The 14,728-nt window shown below is 38.0% G+C and overlaps 2 protein-coding genes across 2 annotated transcripts; one reads left to right on the forward strand and one right to left on the reverse strand.

The window, feature by feature from the left end:
- The first annotated feature begins 51 nt into the window (after positions 1-51).
- Positions 52-3,293, forward strand: LOC147485637 (pentatricopeptide repeat-containing protein At1g18485-like). The gene has a single exon (XM_086572675.1). It carries the CDS (start codon positions 277-279, stop codon positions 2,707-2,709), a length of 2,433 nt encoding a protein of 810 aa, XP_086428801.1. The 5' UTR covers positions 52-276; the 3' UTR covers positions 2,710-3,293.
- Positions 3,294-3,394: 101 nt separating this feature from the next.
- LOC147485638 (uncharacterized) lies at positions 3,395-4,998 on the reverse strand. Its single transcript, XM_086572676.1, has 4 exons — positions 4,896-4,998; positions 4,528-4,678; positions 4,304-4,456; positions 3,395-4,139 (listed from the first exon to the last, which is right to left on the reverse strand). Exons 1-4 carry the CDS (start codon positions 4,934-4,936, stop codon positions 4,005-4,007), a joined length of 480 nt encoding a protein of 159 aa, XP_086428802.1. The 5' UTR covers positions 4,937-4,998; the 3' UTR covers positions 3,395-4,004.
- Between the last annotated feature and the right edge of the window lie 9,730 nt (positions 4,999-14,728).

Raw genomic sequence — 14,728 nt, forward strand, 5'->3', positions numbered from 1 at the left:
TGCTGATTAGTCAGTCATATTGTCATACTGCTGTCTGCTTTTCATATGTTGTTCTGCTTTTCCTTGATGAAAAGGTGATCGAGATCACGAATAAATATATCAAATTAATCAAATATCGCAATTTTTTTTAGCTTGCTGTTGAAGTTGCCGAAAAGTTGAAATATTTAGTATCACTTGTCCATGTCATTAAACTACCATAACAGAAATAACTGTAACTAACCGCTATACCGTTATAAACCCCCACAAGCCACAACCTTTCAAACAACAAATGCAAATATGCAATGCCTCATTTCTATTCTCTTCTACGCAAAAAAAATTCCAAAAAATTCCCAATCCTTGTTTTTCTCCACAACAACATGTCTTCTTCCTCCTTATCTCTTACCCAACACTCACTCTCTCATTCTTCATCATTGCACTTCTCCTCATTCTCTCAAACAAGCAAAACAAGCTCATGCATTCGCCATTCTTCATGGTGTTTTCCACCACAGTCCTTCTATCTCCGCTTCTCTTATACTAACTTACGCCAAACTTGGCTACTCCTTAACTTCTCGTTTGTTGTTTGATCAGAGTAGTTTTAAACATAAGGCATTTTTATGGAATACATTGATTAGAGCTTATTCTATTACTAGTAGTTATTATAATGCTTTTGAGATATATAATGCAATGGTTTGTTATGGGGTTCGACCCGATGATCATACGTTTCCGTTTGTACTTAAGGTTTGTGCTGATGTTAATGCGTTTGAAAAGGGGAAAGAGATTCATGGGTTGGTTTTTAAGTTGGGGTTTGATAGCGATGTTTTTGTGGGTAATACATTGGTTTCTTTGTATGCTAAAAAGGGTTTTTGGGATGCGAAGAAAGTGTTTGATGAAATGGTTGAGCGCGATATTGTGTCTTGGAATTCTATCATTGTGGCGTTTTCTGGTAATGGGTGTTTATCGGTTGCGCTTGAAATGTTCTTGAAGTTGAATTGCAGTTCTGGATTGAAACTTAATTCGGTTAGTTTAGTTAGTATTTTGCCTGTGTGCGCAGAGCTTGGAGATGAGGAAAATGCAGTAGGAATCCATGGGTATGTTGTGAAAGCTGGTTTGGATAAGGAACTGACTGTTTGTAATGCATTGGTTGATGTATATGGTAAATGTGGGAAACTAGAAGCTTCTAAGATGGTTTTCGATGAGATGGTTGAGAGAAATGTGGTTTCTTGGAATGCTATTATAGCTGGTTTTGCTCATAAGGGTCATGCTAAATATGCTTTGAATATGTTTAGATGGATGGTGGCTGGAAGGGAGAAACCTGACTCAGTCACGGTTTCTTCTTTGCTGCCAGTTTTGGTTGAATTGGAACTTTTTCATTTGGGCAAGGAGATTCATGCATATGGTATTAGGAGGGATATGGTTTCTGACGTTTTTGTCACCAATTCGCTGATTGATATGTATGCAAAATCAGGATGTATAGAAGAAGCATCATTTGTATTTAATAAAATGAATAAGAGGACCGTTGTCACGTGGAATGCAATGATAGCTAACTTTGCCCAAAACAGACTTGAAGCTGAAGCAATAAGGCTCGTCTCCAGGATGCAGGTTCATGGAGAATGTCCTAACTCTGTTACACTAACCAATGTGCTTCCTGCTTGTGCACGTATTGGTTCTATCCGTCAAGGGAAAGAAATTCATGGCCTGTCTATCCGCTCAGGGGTTGCATTCGACTTGTTTGTATCTAACGCTTTGACGGACATGTATGCTAAGTGTGGGTACCTAACTCTTGCACGAAATGTTTTTGACATGTCCCTTAGAGATGAAGTATCGTACAATACACTTATTGTTGATTACGCTCAGAGTGAACGCTGTTCAGAATCTGTACATTTATTCTCAGAAATGAGGCTAATTGGTTTGAAGCATGATACTGTTTCATTTATGGGGGCTCTATCAGCTTGTGCAAATTTGAATGCAATAAAGCAAGGGAAAGAAATTCATGGTTTGTTGGTGAGAAAGCTATTACACTCTCATCTGTTTGTCGCTAATTCACTTTTAGATTTATATATGAAATGTGGAAAGCTAGTTTTTGCTAGACAAGTTTTTGATCAGATCTCTAACAAGGACGTGGCCTCATGGAATACCATGATCTTGGGTTACGGAATGCAAGGAGAAGTTAATGTTGCGATCAATCTATTTGAAGCAATGAGAGATGTAGATGTCAAGTGTGACTTGGTATCTTACATTGCAATTCTGTCAGTTTGTAGTCATGGTGGGCTGGTTGAAAAAGGGATAAAATACTTCGAGGAGATGCTTTCTCAAGATCTTAAACCAACATCTGTGCACTACGCGTGCATGGTTGATCTGCTTGGGCGAGCTGGCTTTCTGGAGAAGGCTGCAGAACTTATCAGAGGCTTACCCATTGAACCAGATGCCAATATCTGGGGTGCACTGCTGGGAGCATGCCGAGTTTATGGCAATTTAGAATTGGGAAGGTGGGCCGCTGAGCATCTATTTGAGCTGAAACCGGAGCATTCTGGCTATTACCTCCTCCTTGCAAATATGTATGCAGAATCTGGGGAGTGGGATGAATCAGATAAGATAAGGAAAATGATGAAATCAAAGAGAACGGAAAAGAACCCTGGCTGCAGCTGGGTAGAAGTCCATAACCGTGTTCATGCTTTTGCTGTTGGCGAGAGTTTACAGGATCAGGAAATGGAGTTGTGGAGTGCTGCCTAAAAATGCTTTTACTCCATGGAAAATATTTGAAGCCGACTTTGCATTAAATGTGGCCTTCCAGTGCATTTCACTGCAAGATGTTGCTATCTGCCTATCTATGCCTGGCAAAAGACAACAGCATATTCAGTGGCTTGCCAGTAGGTGTGTTCCATGGACCATGTGAAGCAGATGAGTGCAAGCTCTTAGACTCTTGAATCGTGTTGTTATTACATTTACTTGGAGAGAAGTGAACCTCTAAACAGATTGCGTAGACAACATGGTGTTAGCCTAGGTCCAAATACAAGCCTCCGCACCCACACCACTTATGTTAGATTAAAAATTATTGAATCCGTGATGTATCATGTTCAAGCGAAGCGCCAAGCAGGGTGTAGTGTTGTTGCCCAAATTCAAGTCAAGTGGCAACCTAGTTGGAATGTTGGATCATTGTGTCGGGTCTCTCCCACATTTTAATTTTCTTTGCAAATAATAGCGTTAATACTTGAACAAAACAATAACGTATGTCACAGGAGGGGCTAGTATCAATCCTGATTGTAGCACATAAAGAGAGGAACAAAACCATGGTAAGTGAAAGGATTCTCATGCAATTAGCGACCACCATTTGAATTTCAGTTCCTATTAGGTAACTCTTGAAATTAGTGAATTACCTTTAGTTTTTCATCAGTCCTTGCATTTCTTCAAGCATGTGAAGCTTGATTGTGAAGTTATTTTCTGAGGGTCAATATGCCCAAAAGGGTCATCGAATTAACAGGTGCATTTGAACAGACGCACAGACCGACGCTTGTAGGGTATGAAAAATATCCTCTACCACTAAATCACTAATCCAAGCATTTTGCGTTCAGATGAATGTTTAGAAGTTCCTGGGGAATGACTGTTAGAAAAAAATGAGCAACGAAGCTTAAATGCCAGTAAAAAGGAGGCAAAGAGATCTCTAGTCTCAAGAAAACACAGAATCTACTTTGACTGAACTCCCACATTTATTGAAAAGCGCAAATTATATAGTATATTTGAATACATTATTTGTTACACTGTTCGCACATTAATTTTACATTTCTGTCAACTTCAAGGCCTACCGATCCTTCTGCACTAGTATAAATATCCAGAATGTGTACATTCCATCTTACAATGTACATTACATGGGACAGCTTGTCAGAGCTTCACGCTTGAAATTCATTCGAGATGCACTCAATAAACAGCAAACCGAGTGCCTTAGTTTGCATCCTTGAAAATTGGAATTCGAATCTGTTGAAGGCCATCATATCAAATACCTCATGTTCTGGATGAAGGGAAAATGACCATTATATCTCCAGACTTAATTCCATAATAGTAGCGAGTTTCGAAATCTTCTTTTTGGCTGTAGGAAAGGAGGGGCCATTTTTGTCCAGAGGAATTAATTTACCCAAAAGTAAGCTTTCTATGATCCAGTTTGCTGGCTGCAACAAAAGATTCACTTGTAATGAGAAAAAAAAAAACTAATATTGACTATTGAGGATAACTGATGTAGTTACTTTCTCCTCAGGGGAACCCCACCTGAGATGGGGTGAAAATACTTGTAAGTTGTTAGTTGTAACATTATATAGCAATATGCAGTACTAACCATCATAGGTAGCTTTTGCTCCAAAGCATAGTGCCTTAAGTGACGACATGCACCATTCTCATCCTCAATTACTATAGCTCCCAGAGAGACCCTTCCATTGTTGAGATCGTGGACCAACCACTGGAGAGTCTTGAATACCTGACCACCTCCATGCTGCACAACCAATGGAAGTATCAGATAAAACACGAAAAGGAGAGGCAGAGATTCGACTGGTATGTGCTAACCTTGACAATTTTTTCCATATTGGTGCAAAAGCTGTGCTTCCCATGGAGCATGATCCCGACTTTATCGAAGATGTAGGTAAGATTAGTACTGTGGACTGGCTGCCCAATTCTCTGATGCTTCTTGCTGTTATTATTGGGCAGAATCATGTATCTGGTAAGAACATAAAAGAAAAGTTATATCACCATGTGCGTTAAGTACGGGTATAATGCATGAAAAAAGAACGAATAGAACATTTTCAGAATTATTTGTATATCTTTTAAGGCGTGCCGAAGTCAGGTGCATGCCTTGAGGTGAATATATGTATATCATTTGAATAATAGTTGATCATTACAGGAGCATGAGTCATCGCTAATGTTATAAAACTTACTTCTCAGGTGGTACTAGAGAATTGGCAACAATTGAATCCATAAGCCAATTCTCTTTCAGCACGAAGGCATTTACAGCACAGCCATACAAGAATTTGGATGTTTGTAACTGCATAAAGATATAACAACCAATAAGTCAATAACAAGTTGCTGTCATGTCAACACAAACTATATAATGCAAAAATCAGTCTGACATAAATGGAAGGGTTTATTCGATTTTGGCCCCACTTTTAATAGGGTATTCAGCGTTTGGCTCCTGTAAGTTGCGTAATTCGTTTTTGGCCCCAGTTCTGTTAGTTGACTTGGTCAGCTTTAACTGCTCCGTAATATATTTTCAAAATGGCAACTTTACCCTTCACGTGACTTGCGCGTGAATCTCGGAAATACTGGTTTCATAAAATTTCGATTTTGAAATCCAATACAAATTTCATTTCGATGATATCGATTTAAAAGTCCACGTGGCACGTATCTATGTTACAAACATTGACGGCTTGGATTAAAATGTTACATATCACGAGATTTTACATATCATGAGAATGTGGTGGAGAACGCGGGAAAACAAGGGTGAAAACAAGTTATTGTCCCTCGTCTCTCTCATTTACTAAGTTGTTGTCTCTCACTCCAACCCACTCCAAAACCATACAACTTCATCACTTCATCAACTTCATCAACTTCATATCACTTCACTTCAAAACCATTCAAGTCATCATATCACTTCATCAACTTCATCTCCTCTTCAACTCATTTGTATAAGTGAAGCAAATTTAAAACATCGAACATCGCACCCTTTAAAATAGTGTGTTCGATTAAGTCAGTAGGAAGGAAGCTTTTCATTTCGTTGGAACAGGTGTGAGTTGTATCAATTGTGTGGAAAGGTATGACCTTTATATTAGTGTTGCATGTAATTTTGTGGGAATTTTGTTGTGTTGTTGTGATGCATGAAAATGATGAATATAATAAGGAATGTGGGGACCAAACCCTAGAAATTACTGAGTGGTAGTTTTGTAACTACAGTTACTTTCGAAATTTGGGGGTTTTTTAAATTGAACATAAATTAGCCCAAATTATACCACATAAAATGGGGCTTTCACAAATTAAGGTTCTATTTTTACTTTGTACAAAGAAATTGGCCCCAATTTCTTGTAAAAATTGCGACTTTCATCAAATTAGGGGTTTATTGTGCATATTGAACGATAAAAATGGGGGTTTTGTCTAATTATATTTTTATTTTACAAATTTAGCATGTTGCTATTGTTAAAAGCTTATTTAATCATGATGTCCGTGTTTGTATGCATGTTCTATGTGTTTATATGTATCCCATTGTATGCTTAGTGTATGTATGCAATTGATTCTCAGTATAAATATGCATTTTTCGAGTTATGGCTTCACCTTTAAGAGGTCGAGAGAGTTTGTAATACACTATGATGGTTTTACGATTCAAATAGTGCACGGTAGAATGAGATATCTAGATTATCATGGTGGTTATCAGTTTCATCTTATGTTGGATGGGGATGAATTGAGTTATATGGGGCTCATTGAAGATATTCACAAATCTGTGGGGGATGATGTTCCTATTAATGGTGTTAATTGCATTTGTAGAGGGTTTTTGACTACCATTTACAATGATGTTGGAGTTCTGAAAATGTGGGATACTATTAAGGCAGAAAGGGATCAAAAGTTTCATTTGTTTGTCACCATGGTCACTCCAGATATGATGCAACCTACTGAAGTCCCTAAACCTAAGCTCCATAGTAAGCCCAATGCCAAACAATATAAGAAGCCCAATTGTTGTTTGTGTTTCTAAGTCTAAAAGCCCAAGGACACCTACTAAACACCCTATTCTTAACTTTGATATAAGAAGGTCACCTAGATTTTCTTCTCCATCAGTTATACAACCTTCTCCAATAAACCAAGCTTCTCCTCCTCCAATAGAATCTAAGTCCAAGTTGGTTTCAACCCAAAGCCCAAGCACACCTACCAAACACTCTATTCTTAACTTTGAGGTAAGAAGATCACCTAGATTTTCCTCTCCAATAAACCAAGCTTCTCCTCCTCCAACAGAATCTAAGTCTAAGTTGGTTTCAACCCAAAGCCCAAGCACACCTACCAAACACTCTATTCTTAACTTTGAGGTAAGAAGATCACCTAGATTTTCCTCTCCAATAAACCAAACTTCTCCAATAAACCAAGCTTCTCCAAATGAACCAATTCCCATTAGTCCCACAACTGATAACACTAATCAAGGTGAAGATGGATATGAAGAGATAAAACAAACCTAGAAGATGTTGTGAATGAGTTTTTGAAGTTATTTGAAACCGGAGAAGCATTTGTTGATGCAATACAAAGTGATGTGAGTGAAGATGTTGTACAGAATGATGAGAGTGAAGATGAAGGTGCACCTGGAAGGTACTTTCAGAAGTTTGAGGCTGGTGGTCCATGTGTGGACATGAGAGCTAGGTATGAAAGTACCCACTCATCTGATAATGAAGATGAAGATTACATACCTAAAGAAGATGATGAACATGCTGATGACTTGGTTAATGAAGCAACAGATCTTGAAGAAGAAGCTGATGATGTGATTAATAGTCTTGGGAACTGCACAAACAACTTGTACCAGGAACAATACCACAGTGTTGAGGATGAAGATGTAAAACAAGAACTTGTTTTGAAGCTAGAACCTGGCATGCAATGGAAGTCAATGGAAGAATGTAGGAAATTTCTTAAGACTTTGGCAATACAAAACTTATTCAGTTTCAGGCAAAAGCAAAATGACAAGAAGAGGTACAGAATTTATTGTATTGGTGAAGACCATTCAGATCAAGAAATGGTTAAAGGATGCACTTGGAAGGTAGCATGTAGTCTCACAACAGACAACCATACTGTGAAGTTAAGGAAATATGTGGGGACTCATACTTGTGAGGCTGATGGAAAGAATCATGTTGTACAAGCCAAAGCTCCATGGGTTGCAACAGTTCTTGAGGATTTCCTTAGAGATCACCCAAATATGAAGCCTATAGATGTTCACAAGGAAGTTTTCAGAAGATATGGAGTTGAGTTATCTTATTACACTTCTTGGAAATCTAAAGTCATGATGTTTGAGAAAATAAATGGGAATTATGAGTCTAGTTATGCAGTAGTATCCGAATTGAAAAAACCGGATATTGAAAAGGAATCGTAAGTGTAGTGAATTGGTACAAACATCTTTGAAACAGATGAGTTTGTTGGATTCTTACTTGCTTACAAAGCATCATTGGATGGGTTTGTCAATGGTCTGTAGACTGTGATTGGATTAGATGGGTCATTTTTGAAAGGGAAATATGGTGGATGTTGTCTAAGTGTCATGGCCTTAGATGCACGAGAATGGGCTATTCCCAATTGCTATATATGTTTGTAGGGGTGAGAATGGGGATACATGGAAGAAGCTTTTGAGCAAGCTTAGGCCTCATCCGATCAAACACAAGGATCCATTGACATTTATCTCCTGATAGACAAAAGGGGTCTCATTGAAGTCGTGAATGAAGTGTTTCCAATCTAAGCAATAATAAATTACATTATACTTATTTACATGTATTCTGCCATTATTCTTTGAATTTGTTTAGGGTTTACATTATACTTATTTGCATGTATTCTGTCATTATTCTTTAGGTATTGCTTTAGACACATGTACAAAAACTTTAAAGTGAATTTTAAGGGTGAGTTGTTAAGAGATTTGAGCTGGAGGGCAGCAGAAGCATTTAAAGAATGTCATCATGATATTTATATGGAGAAGATAGAGGCTGTGGATGAAGAAGCTAAGGAGTGGTTAGAGAGGGAAGCAAAATCCACTTGGGCTAGGTCACATTTTGATCTCACAACAAAATGTGATTCTATTACCAATAACTTCAGTGAATCCTTTAATTCTTGGATATTGAAGATTAGAGATAAACCACTAGTGCAATTTATTGATCAATACAGTCTTGCTGTGATGAAGTTGATCCATGAAAGGAGGATTATTTCACAAGAACTTGTTCATGATGATTTAGTGTCAGCTGCTCAAGGAGTCATAAATAAGATAGAGAAAAAGTACAACAAATACAAAGTTCAAGGATTTGTTGAAGGATTTGTTTGAAGGAGTTGAACATAACTCATTTTGTGTCATTAATATCAAGACCCGAGAAGAAGTTTGTGGTAGATATGACTGGTTTGAGTTGTACATGTGTTGTATGGCGGATGACAGAATACCATGTATTCATGCAGTTTGTGTTATTAGAAAAAGGAGAACACAAGGATCTAGTCAAGCACGATAAGTGTGTTAGTTATTAGAAAATAGTACATGTACTTTTACTACTTTTGTTTTCAATCAATGAGTAACAAATTGACTTGTTCATTACATTTCTTGTTTGCATTTAGGTATTGCAGTTCATTCTACAATGTCCAAATCCTTTAAAGCTACTTATCTTTGGCTATATATATCCTTTTGATAATGAAGAAGAGTGGGATAAGGTAAATAAATATTTGAACCCTACTTTACATGTTAATGCTTTCATACCCCTAATGTTTAGTTATGAATGTCTGTCAATTGCTAGGTCAAAGTTGGTAATGAAGTACTACCTCCACCCTTTGAGAGAAAATCTGGAAGACCTAGAAAACTAAGAATTAGGGATGCAGACGAGGATAAACCCTCAAACAATAGATGTTGTAAGATATGCAATGTACCAGGCCATAACAAGAGGACATGTGAAAGAAGACAACAAGGTGGAACTAAGAGTTTATCCAAAGCACAAAAGAGACAAAAGAGAGGAGAAGGTCAAGAACAAAATGAGGTGAATGTGCAGCAGCAAACACAAATGAACCAGACACAGCCAGATGAGATGAATGTGCAGCAGCAGCAAACACAAATGAACCAAACACAGCCAGATGAGGTCAATGTGCAGCAGCAAACACAAATGAACCAGACACAGCCAGATGAGGTCAATGTGCAATCTCAGCCAAATGTCGACCGTATTCTAAGGGCTAGAAGAGGAGGTAGAGGGAGGAGGGGTGGTAGAGGGAGCAGAGGCAGAGGTGGTAGGGGAATGGCTTATTGGTTTGGTGAAGACACACCACCAAGGTCAAGCCAAGCAACACCACCCCCTCCAGCAAGTTCTACTCAATAATGCTTAACATTGAAGGTATTATACTTAGTAGTGTTATTTGTATTTTATTATTTTTATTGTTTGATTATACTTAGTAGGTACTATACTTAACATTGAAGCTTTTAATGTATACCCAATGTGTTTTATGTAGTCTTTGTACCACTTTACCTTTTAATGTAAGCATGGACTTCTTCAGTTTGGTTTTCAAAATTTTGACTTGGTAACTGTTACTTTTTTTGACCCAATATTAAATGTCTTAAATGTTCCCACATCTATTTGCTATAAGGATATCTCTCACACCATTCTTTAGTTATCACATCTCACTCACACACATTTCACTTTGAATATATCTCTCTCACACATCTCATATCAAATGGGAAGGGAAGAATAAGGATAAGGGTTATGAATATCCACCTCATCTCATGAGTCTTTGTTAGATTTGGTTATAATAACTACCATGATGATGAGGTTTTGGCTGCCGAGCTTATGTGGATGAGCATGGTCATGATGTTTCTCATTGAAGAAGTCCATGCTTATATCCATAAGTATAGGGACAAGAAAGAGGAACAAAGGGTGGCTGTAGGACTACCAAGTGAAGATCTATGTGATTGGGAGAAGGAAGCTTGGGAAGAGTATTGTAAGGAGTATGTGGATGAGTATGTTATCATCCCTAAAACAAAATCTATAAAGGATAAGGGTGCTAAGGGAGAAGGAAGTTTAAGATGCATTACACAAGTCTCTTTGAAGTCAAGCACAAGTACAAACACAAACACAACCAATGATGGTTGTGCAAGCGTTAATGTGTGCACAAGAGTTTGAAGCTCTGCAGATTCACCTCAAGCAAAAGAGGAAGAAGTGACCAGTACATGATTCTTTGATTCTGTTTATTTATTACTGTTTTTATTCACCTCAAGCTCTGCAGATTTTGTTTTTATTTACTGTGACTGAATGAATGAGTGTTTTTGCAGGATTGAGTGTTTTAAGCAAGTAAATGTTGATGCTGGTGGTTGGTTGGAAAGACATGCTGGTCTTTTGTGGGGGTTGTAAAGACAGATTAATATGCTCCTTTTGTTTTGTCCTGTCATTTCGAACTATGACTTTTGGTTAGGTTTGGTTCAGTTAATGAATGCTTTTGGTTAGGTTGGTTATGTCTTGTCTTTTGGTGTGGTGTTGTAATGAATGTAGAAACTTGGAATGCAATATGAAGTAGGATTTCTGTACTTACAGTGTTTATGTAATGGATGAAGTTTGTTTTGTACTGGATGCGTTTTTGTAAGGCCCTTTTTGTAATATATATAGGGGTGCAACTTCAATTTCTTCTTAGATAATAGACTTCATTACATAGTAATACATAGCAATACATTAGCGAAGACACAATCCCTCACACACTAACACGCATTACTATTGGCACAAACATTAGGTAGATGACACCCATTGCATAGGCTACACACTTCACACACAAACAAATTCTTCTTTGCAACAGGTTGCAAACTTCATTCTCAACTTTTTTGTCAAAGTAGATCCACTCCACAACACTACATTGCTCAAACGAGCACTTCAACTTCTTGAATTCTAGAATTCCTTGTTCTCCACAGTTAACACGACCAAAAACCACTTTCATAAAGCCACAGCAACAAGCACGAGGGCAATGCATCCCAAAGTACTTACATGTAGGAGCATAATGCCCAACTTCAAAACATAATTGACAAACCTGCAAAACAAACATAAATTGAAATTTAGTCATTCCATTTACATATGTTTTTGTTTTTGGCCCTTGTTTCAAAATAACTTTTAAGCTTTTAGCCCTTCCTCCATTAATGGACTGTGGGATATCCTTCAAACAAAATACAAACCTTTGGTGCACCAATGATGACAACTTCACTACCCCCCATTGTATTATTTGATTTGGAGTCAGACATGAGCAAAAACCAATACGCAATTGGTCCAGTACTTATAGATGACCAGTATATCCGTTGGGAGCAACATTCAAAGCTCCAACGGCTAGTCACTAATAACCCTTGGATCCCAACCGTTGGATTTGGACACGTGTCATTAGTTTTTGTTAAAAAAAAACAAGTGTGGCATGCGTGAGGGGTATTTAGGCCATTTTGAAATTATGAGGAGCAAAACCTACGGAGCAGTTAAAGCTGACCAAGTCAACTAACAGAACTGGGGCCAAAAACGAATTACGCAACTTACAGGAGCCAAACGCTGAATCCCTATTAAAAGTGGGGCCAAAAACGAATTAACCCATAAATATACTTGTAGGTCAGTATGATTAGAATTCAAATCAACAAGATGAGTCAGAGCTCAGAGGCTATTTCCGATGAAGATGGGCTTCTTACCATGTACACCATGCATAAACACACACAAGTACACAACAGTTCATTTCTGAAATAACTCCAGAACTTTTTTTTTTCATTTCCTTGCATTAGAACCGTATCTAAAACACACAAGAATGCTGAGATCAGTGTATCTAAAACACGAGAAAATGAAGCAGACAAGCTACACCTATTAGGCATTAGAACCGGACTGGAAGAACAAAGATTATCAGAAGTAGTGTCAACTAGTTTGACGGATAATCCCATGTCCTCACATGCATCTGCTGTTGTAAGCAGATAAAAGAAAACAATAGAAGACAAGGACAGAATAACAGGTAATAACCAAGGCGCGGATTAGGCTGTCCTTAAGAAAAGATTTCGCCCTTTCCAATGGTGCAGAAAGGCAACAGTGGCGTCTTCCTCACAGGATTCAATGGTTAACAGCAACCTAACTTTGCACTAGAACAGACTACCCTCTAGAACAGCAATATAACTCTCTCTGGCGGCTGACAGTAAGAATAGAAGAAGAAGAATAAGACAAGTACTGGTTTCTGTATAGGGTGGATAGAAGGTTGTCGATTTCTGTAATCTCTATGCGTCTGGTCTGTAAAGGATTTTCTGGTGTACTCGAGTTCTAACTCCTATCTCTCTCCCTCTATGGACACATCAGTGTTTATATAGATGAGGCCCTATCAATTAGTATTACACAGAAGAAATCCATTATAGACACTAATACAATTCGATCCGCTCTTCATAAACAAACCTGGGATTTACGATCCTAGGTAAGATCGGTTCAGGATCATGGGATCCTTTTCTATCGATATAGGAAGGGGTCATTTGCACAAAATGTACTTCTAAGTAATTGCCCCATAGATCCTATATCTATCTATATGAAGAAGAAATCATGTAAGGAGGGGGATTCTTATTTGTACAAATGGTACTTCAAGCTTAACTTGGAACGAGCATGAAGAAATTAACGATACTTCTTTATCTTTTGAGTTATTCTGCCGGATCGGTCGCTCAAGATCTTTGGTCTCCACCCGGACCCGATGAAAAAAATGGGATCACTTCTTATGGATTCGCTGAGAATGATTCTGATCTAGTTCATGGCCTATTAGAAGTAGAAGGCGCTCGGTGGGATCCTCACGACGAAAAAAGATTGCAAATCGGTTTGATAATGATCGAAAGTGACATTGCTTCTTCGGTCCGAACCAAGGAATCTCTTAGATATGATGCAAAATGGATCTTGTTCTATTGTTGATCAGAGATTTCTATATGAAAAAGACGAATCGGAGTTTGAAGAAGGGGAGGGAGAAGGAGCCCTCGACCCACAACAGCTAGAGGAGGATTTATTCAATCACATAGTTTGGGCTCCTAGAATATGGCACCCTTGTGGCAATCTATTTGATTGTATCGAAAGGCCCAATGAATTGGGATTTCCCTATTGGGCCAGGTCATTTCGGGGCAAGCGGATCATTTATCATAAAGAGGATGAGCTTCAAGAGAATGATTCGGAGTTCTTGCAGAGTGGAACCATGAAGTACCAGACACGAGATAGATCTTCCAAAGAACAAGGCTTTTTTCGAATAAGCCATCAATTCATTTGGGACCCTGCAGATCCATTCTTTTTCCTATTCAAAGATCAGCCTTTTGTCTCTATGTTTTCGCGTCGAGAATTCTTTGCAGATCAAGAGATGTCAAAAGGGCTTCTTACTTCCCAAAAAAATTCTCCTACATCTATATATAAACGCCTGGTTCATCAAGAATACGCAAGAAAAGCACTTGAATTGTTGATTCATCGCCAGAGATGGCTTAGAACCAATAGCTCATTATCTAATGGATCTTTCCGCTCTAATACTCCATCCGAGTTATCGGTATTTATCAAATCTGTTCCTATCAAACGGAACGTTATTGGATCAAATGACAAAGACATTGTTGAGAAAGAGATGGCTTTTCCTGATGAAATGAAACATTTGATTCATGTAACAGAGAAAGATTTCCCATTCCTTAGCCGGAAAGATATGTGGCTATGAAAGGGGGATTAAGTGGAACAGAATTGACCGAGTGGTACAGACGTGGAAACACTTGTTTCTTTCATATTTTGGACCTTAGCTCCATGGAACAATATGCTACTGCTGAAACATGAAAGAATTTAAATCTTAGATCAAAATACTATGTATGGATGATATGAACTGCCTAAACAAGAATTCTTGAACGGTGAACAACCGGAGCCTATTACTCACTACATCAAAAAAAAATCCATTAATAAAACATGTAAATCCATTGGAAAATAAAAAATACGCATGTCCGATGAAATGGTGGTTGCTATCTGCTCCCATAACGAATCATTGGTTTAACTGAATAACTAAATAAAATAGATAGACCTTTCTCTGTCTCAGG

The sequence above is a fragment of the Coptis chinensis genome, chromosome 7, assembly GCF_015680905.1.
Source record: "Coptis chinensis isolate HL-2020 chromosome 7, ASM1568090v1, whole genome shotgun sequence".
In the NCBI taxonomy this organism is placed as follows: Eukaryota; Viridiplantae; Streptophyta; class Magnoliopsida; order Ranunculales; family Ranunculaceae; genus Coptis; species Coptis chinensis.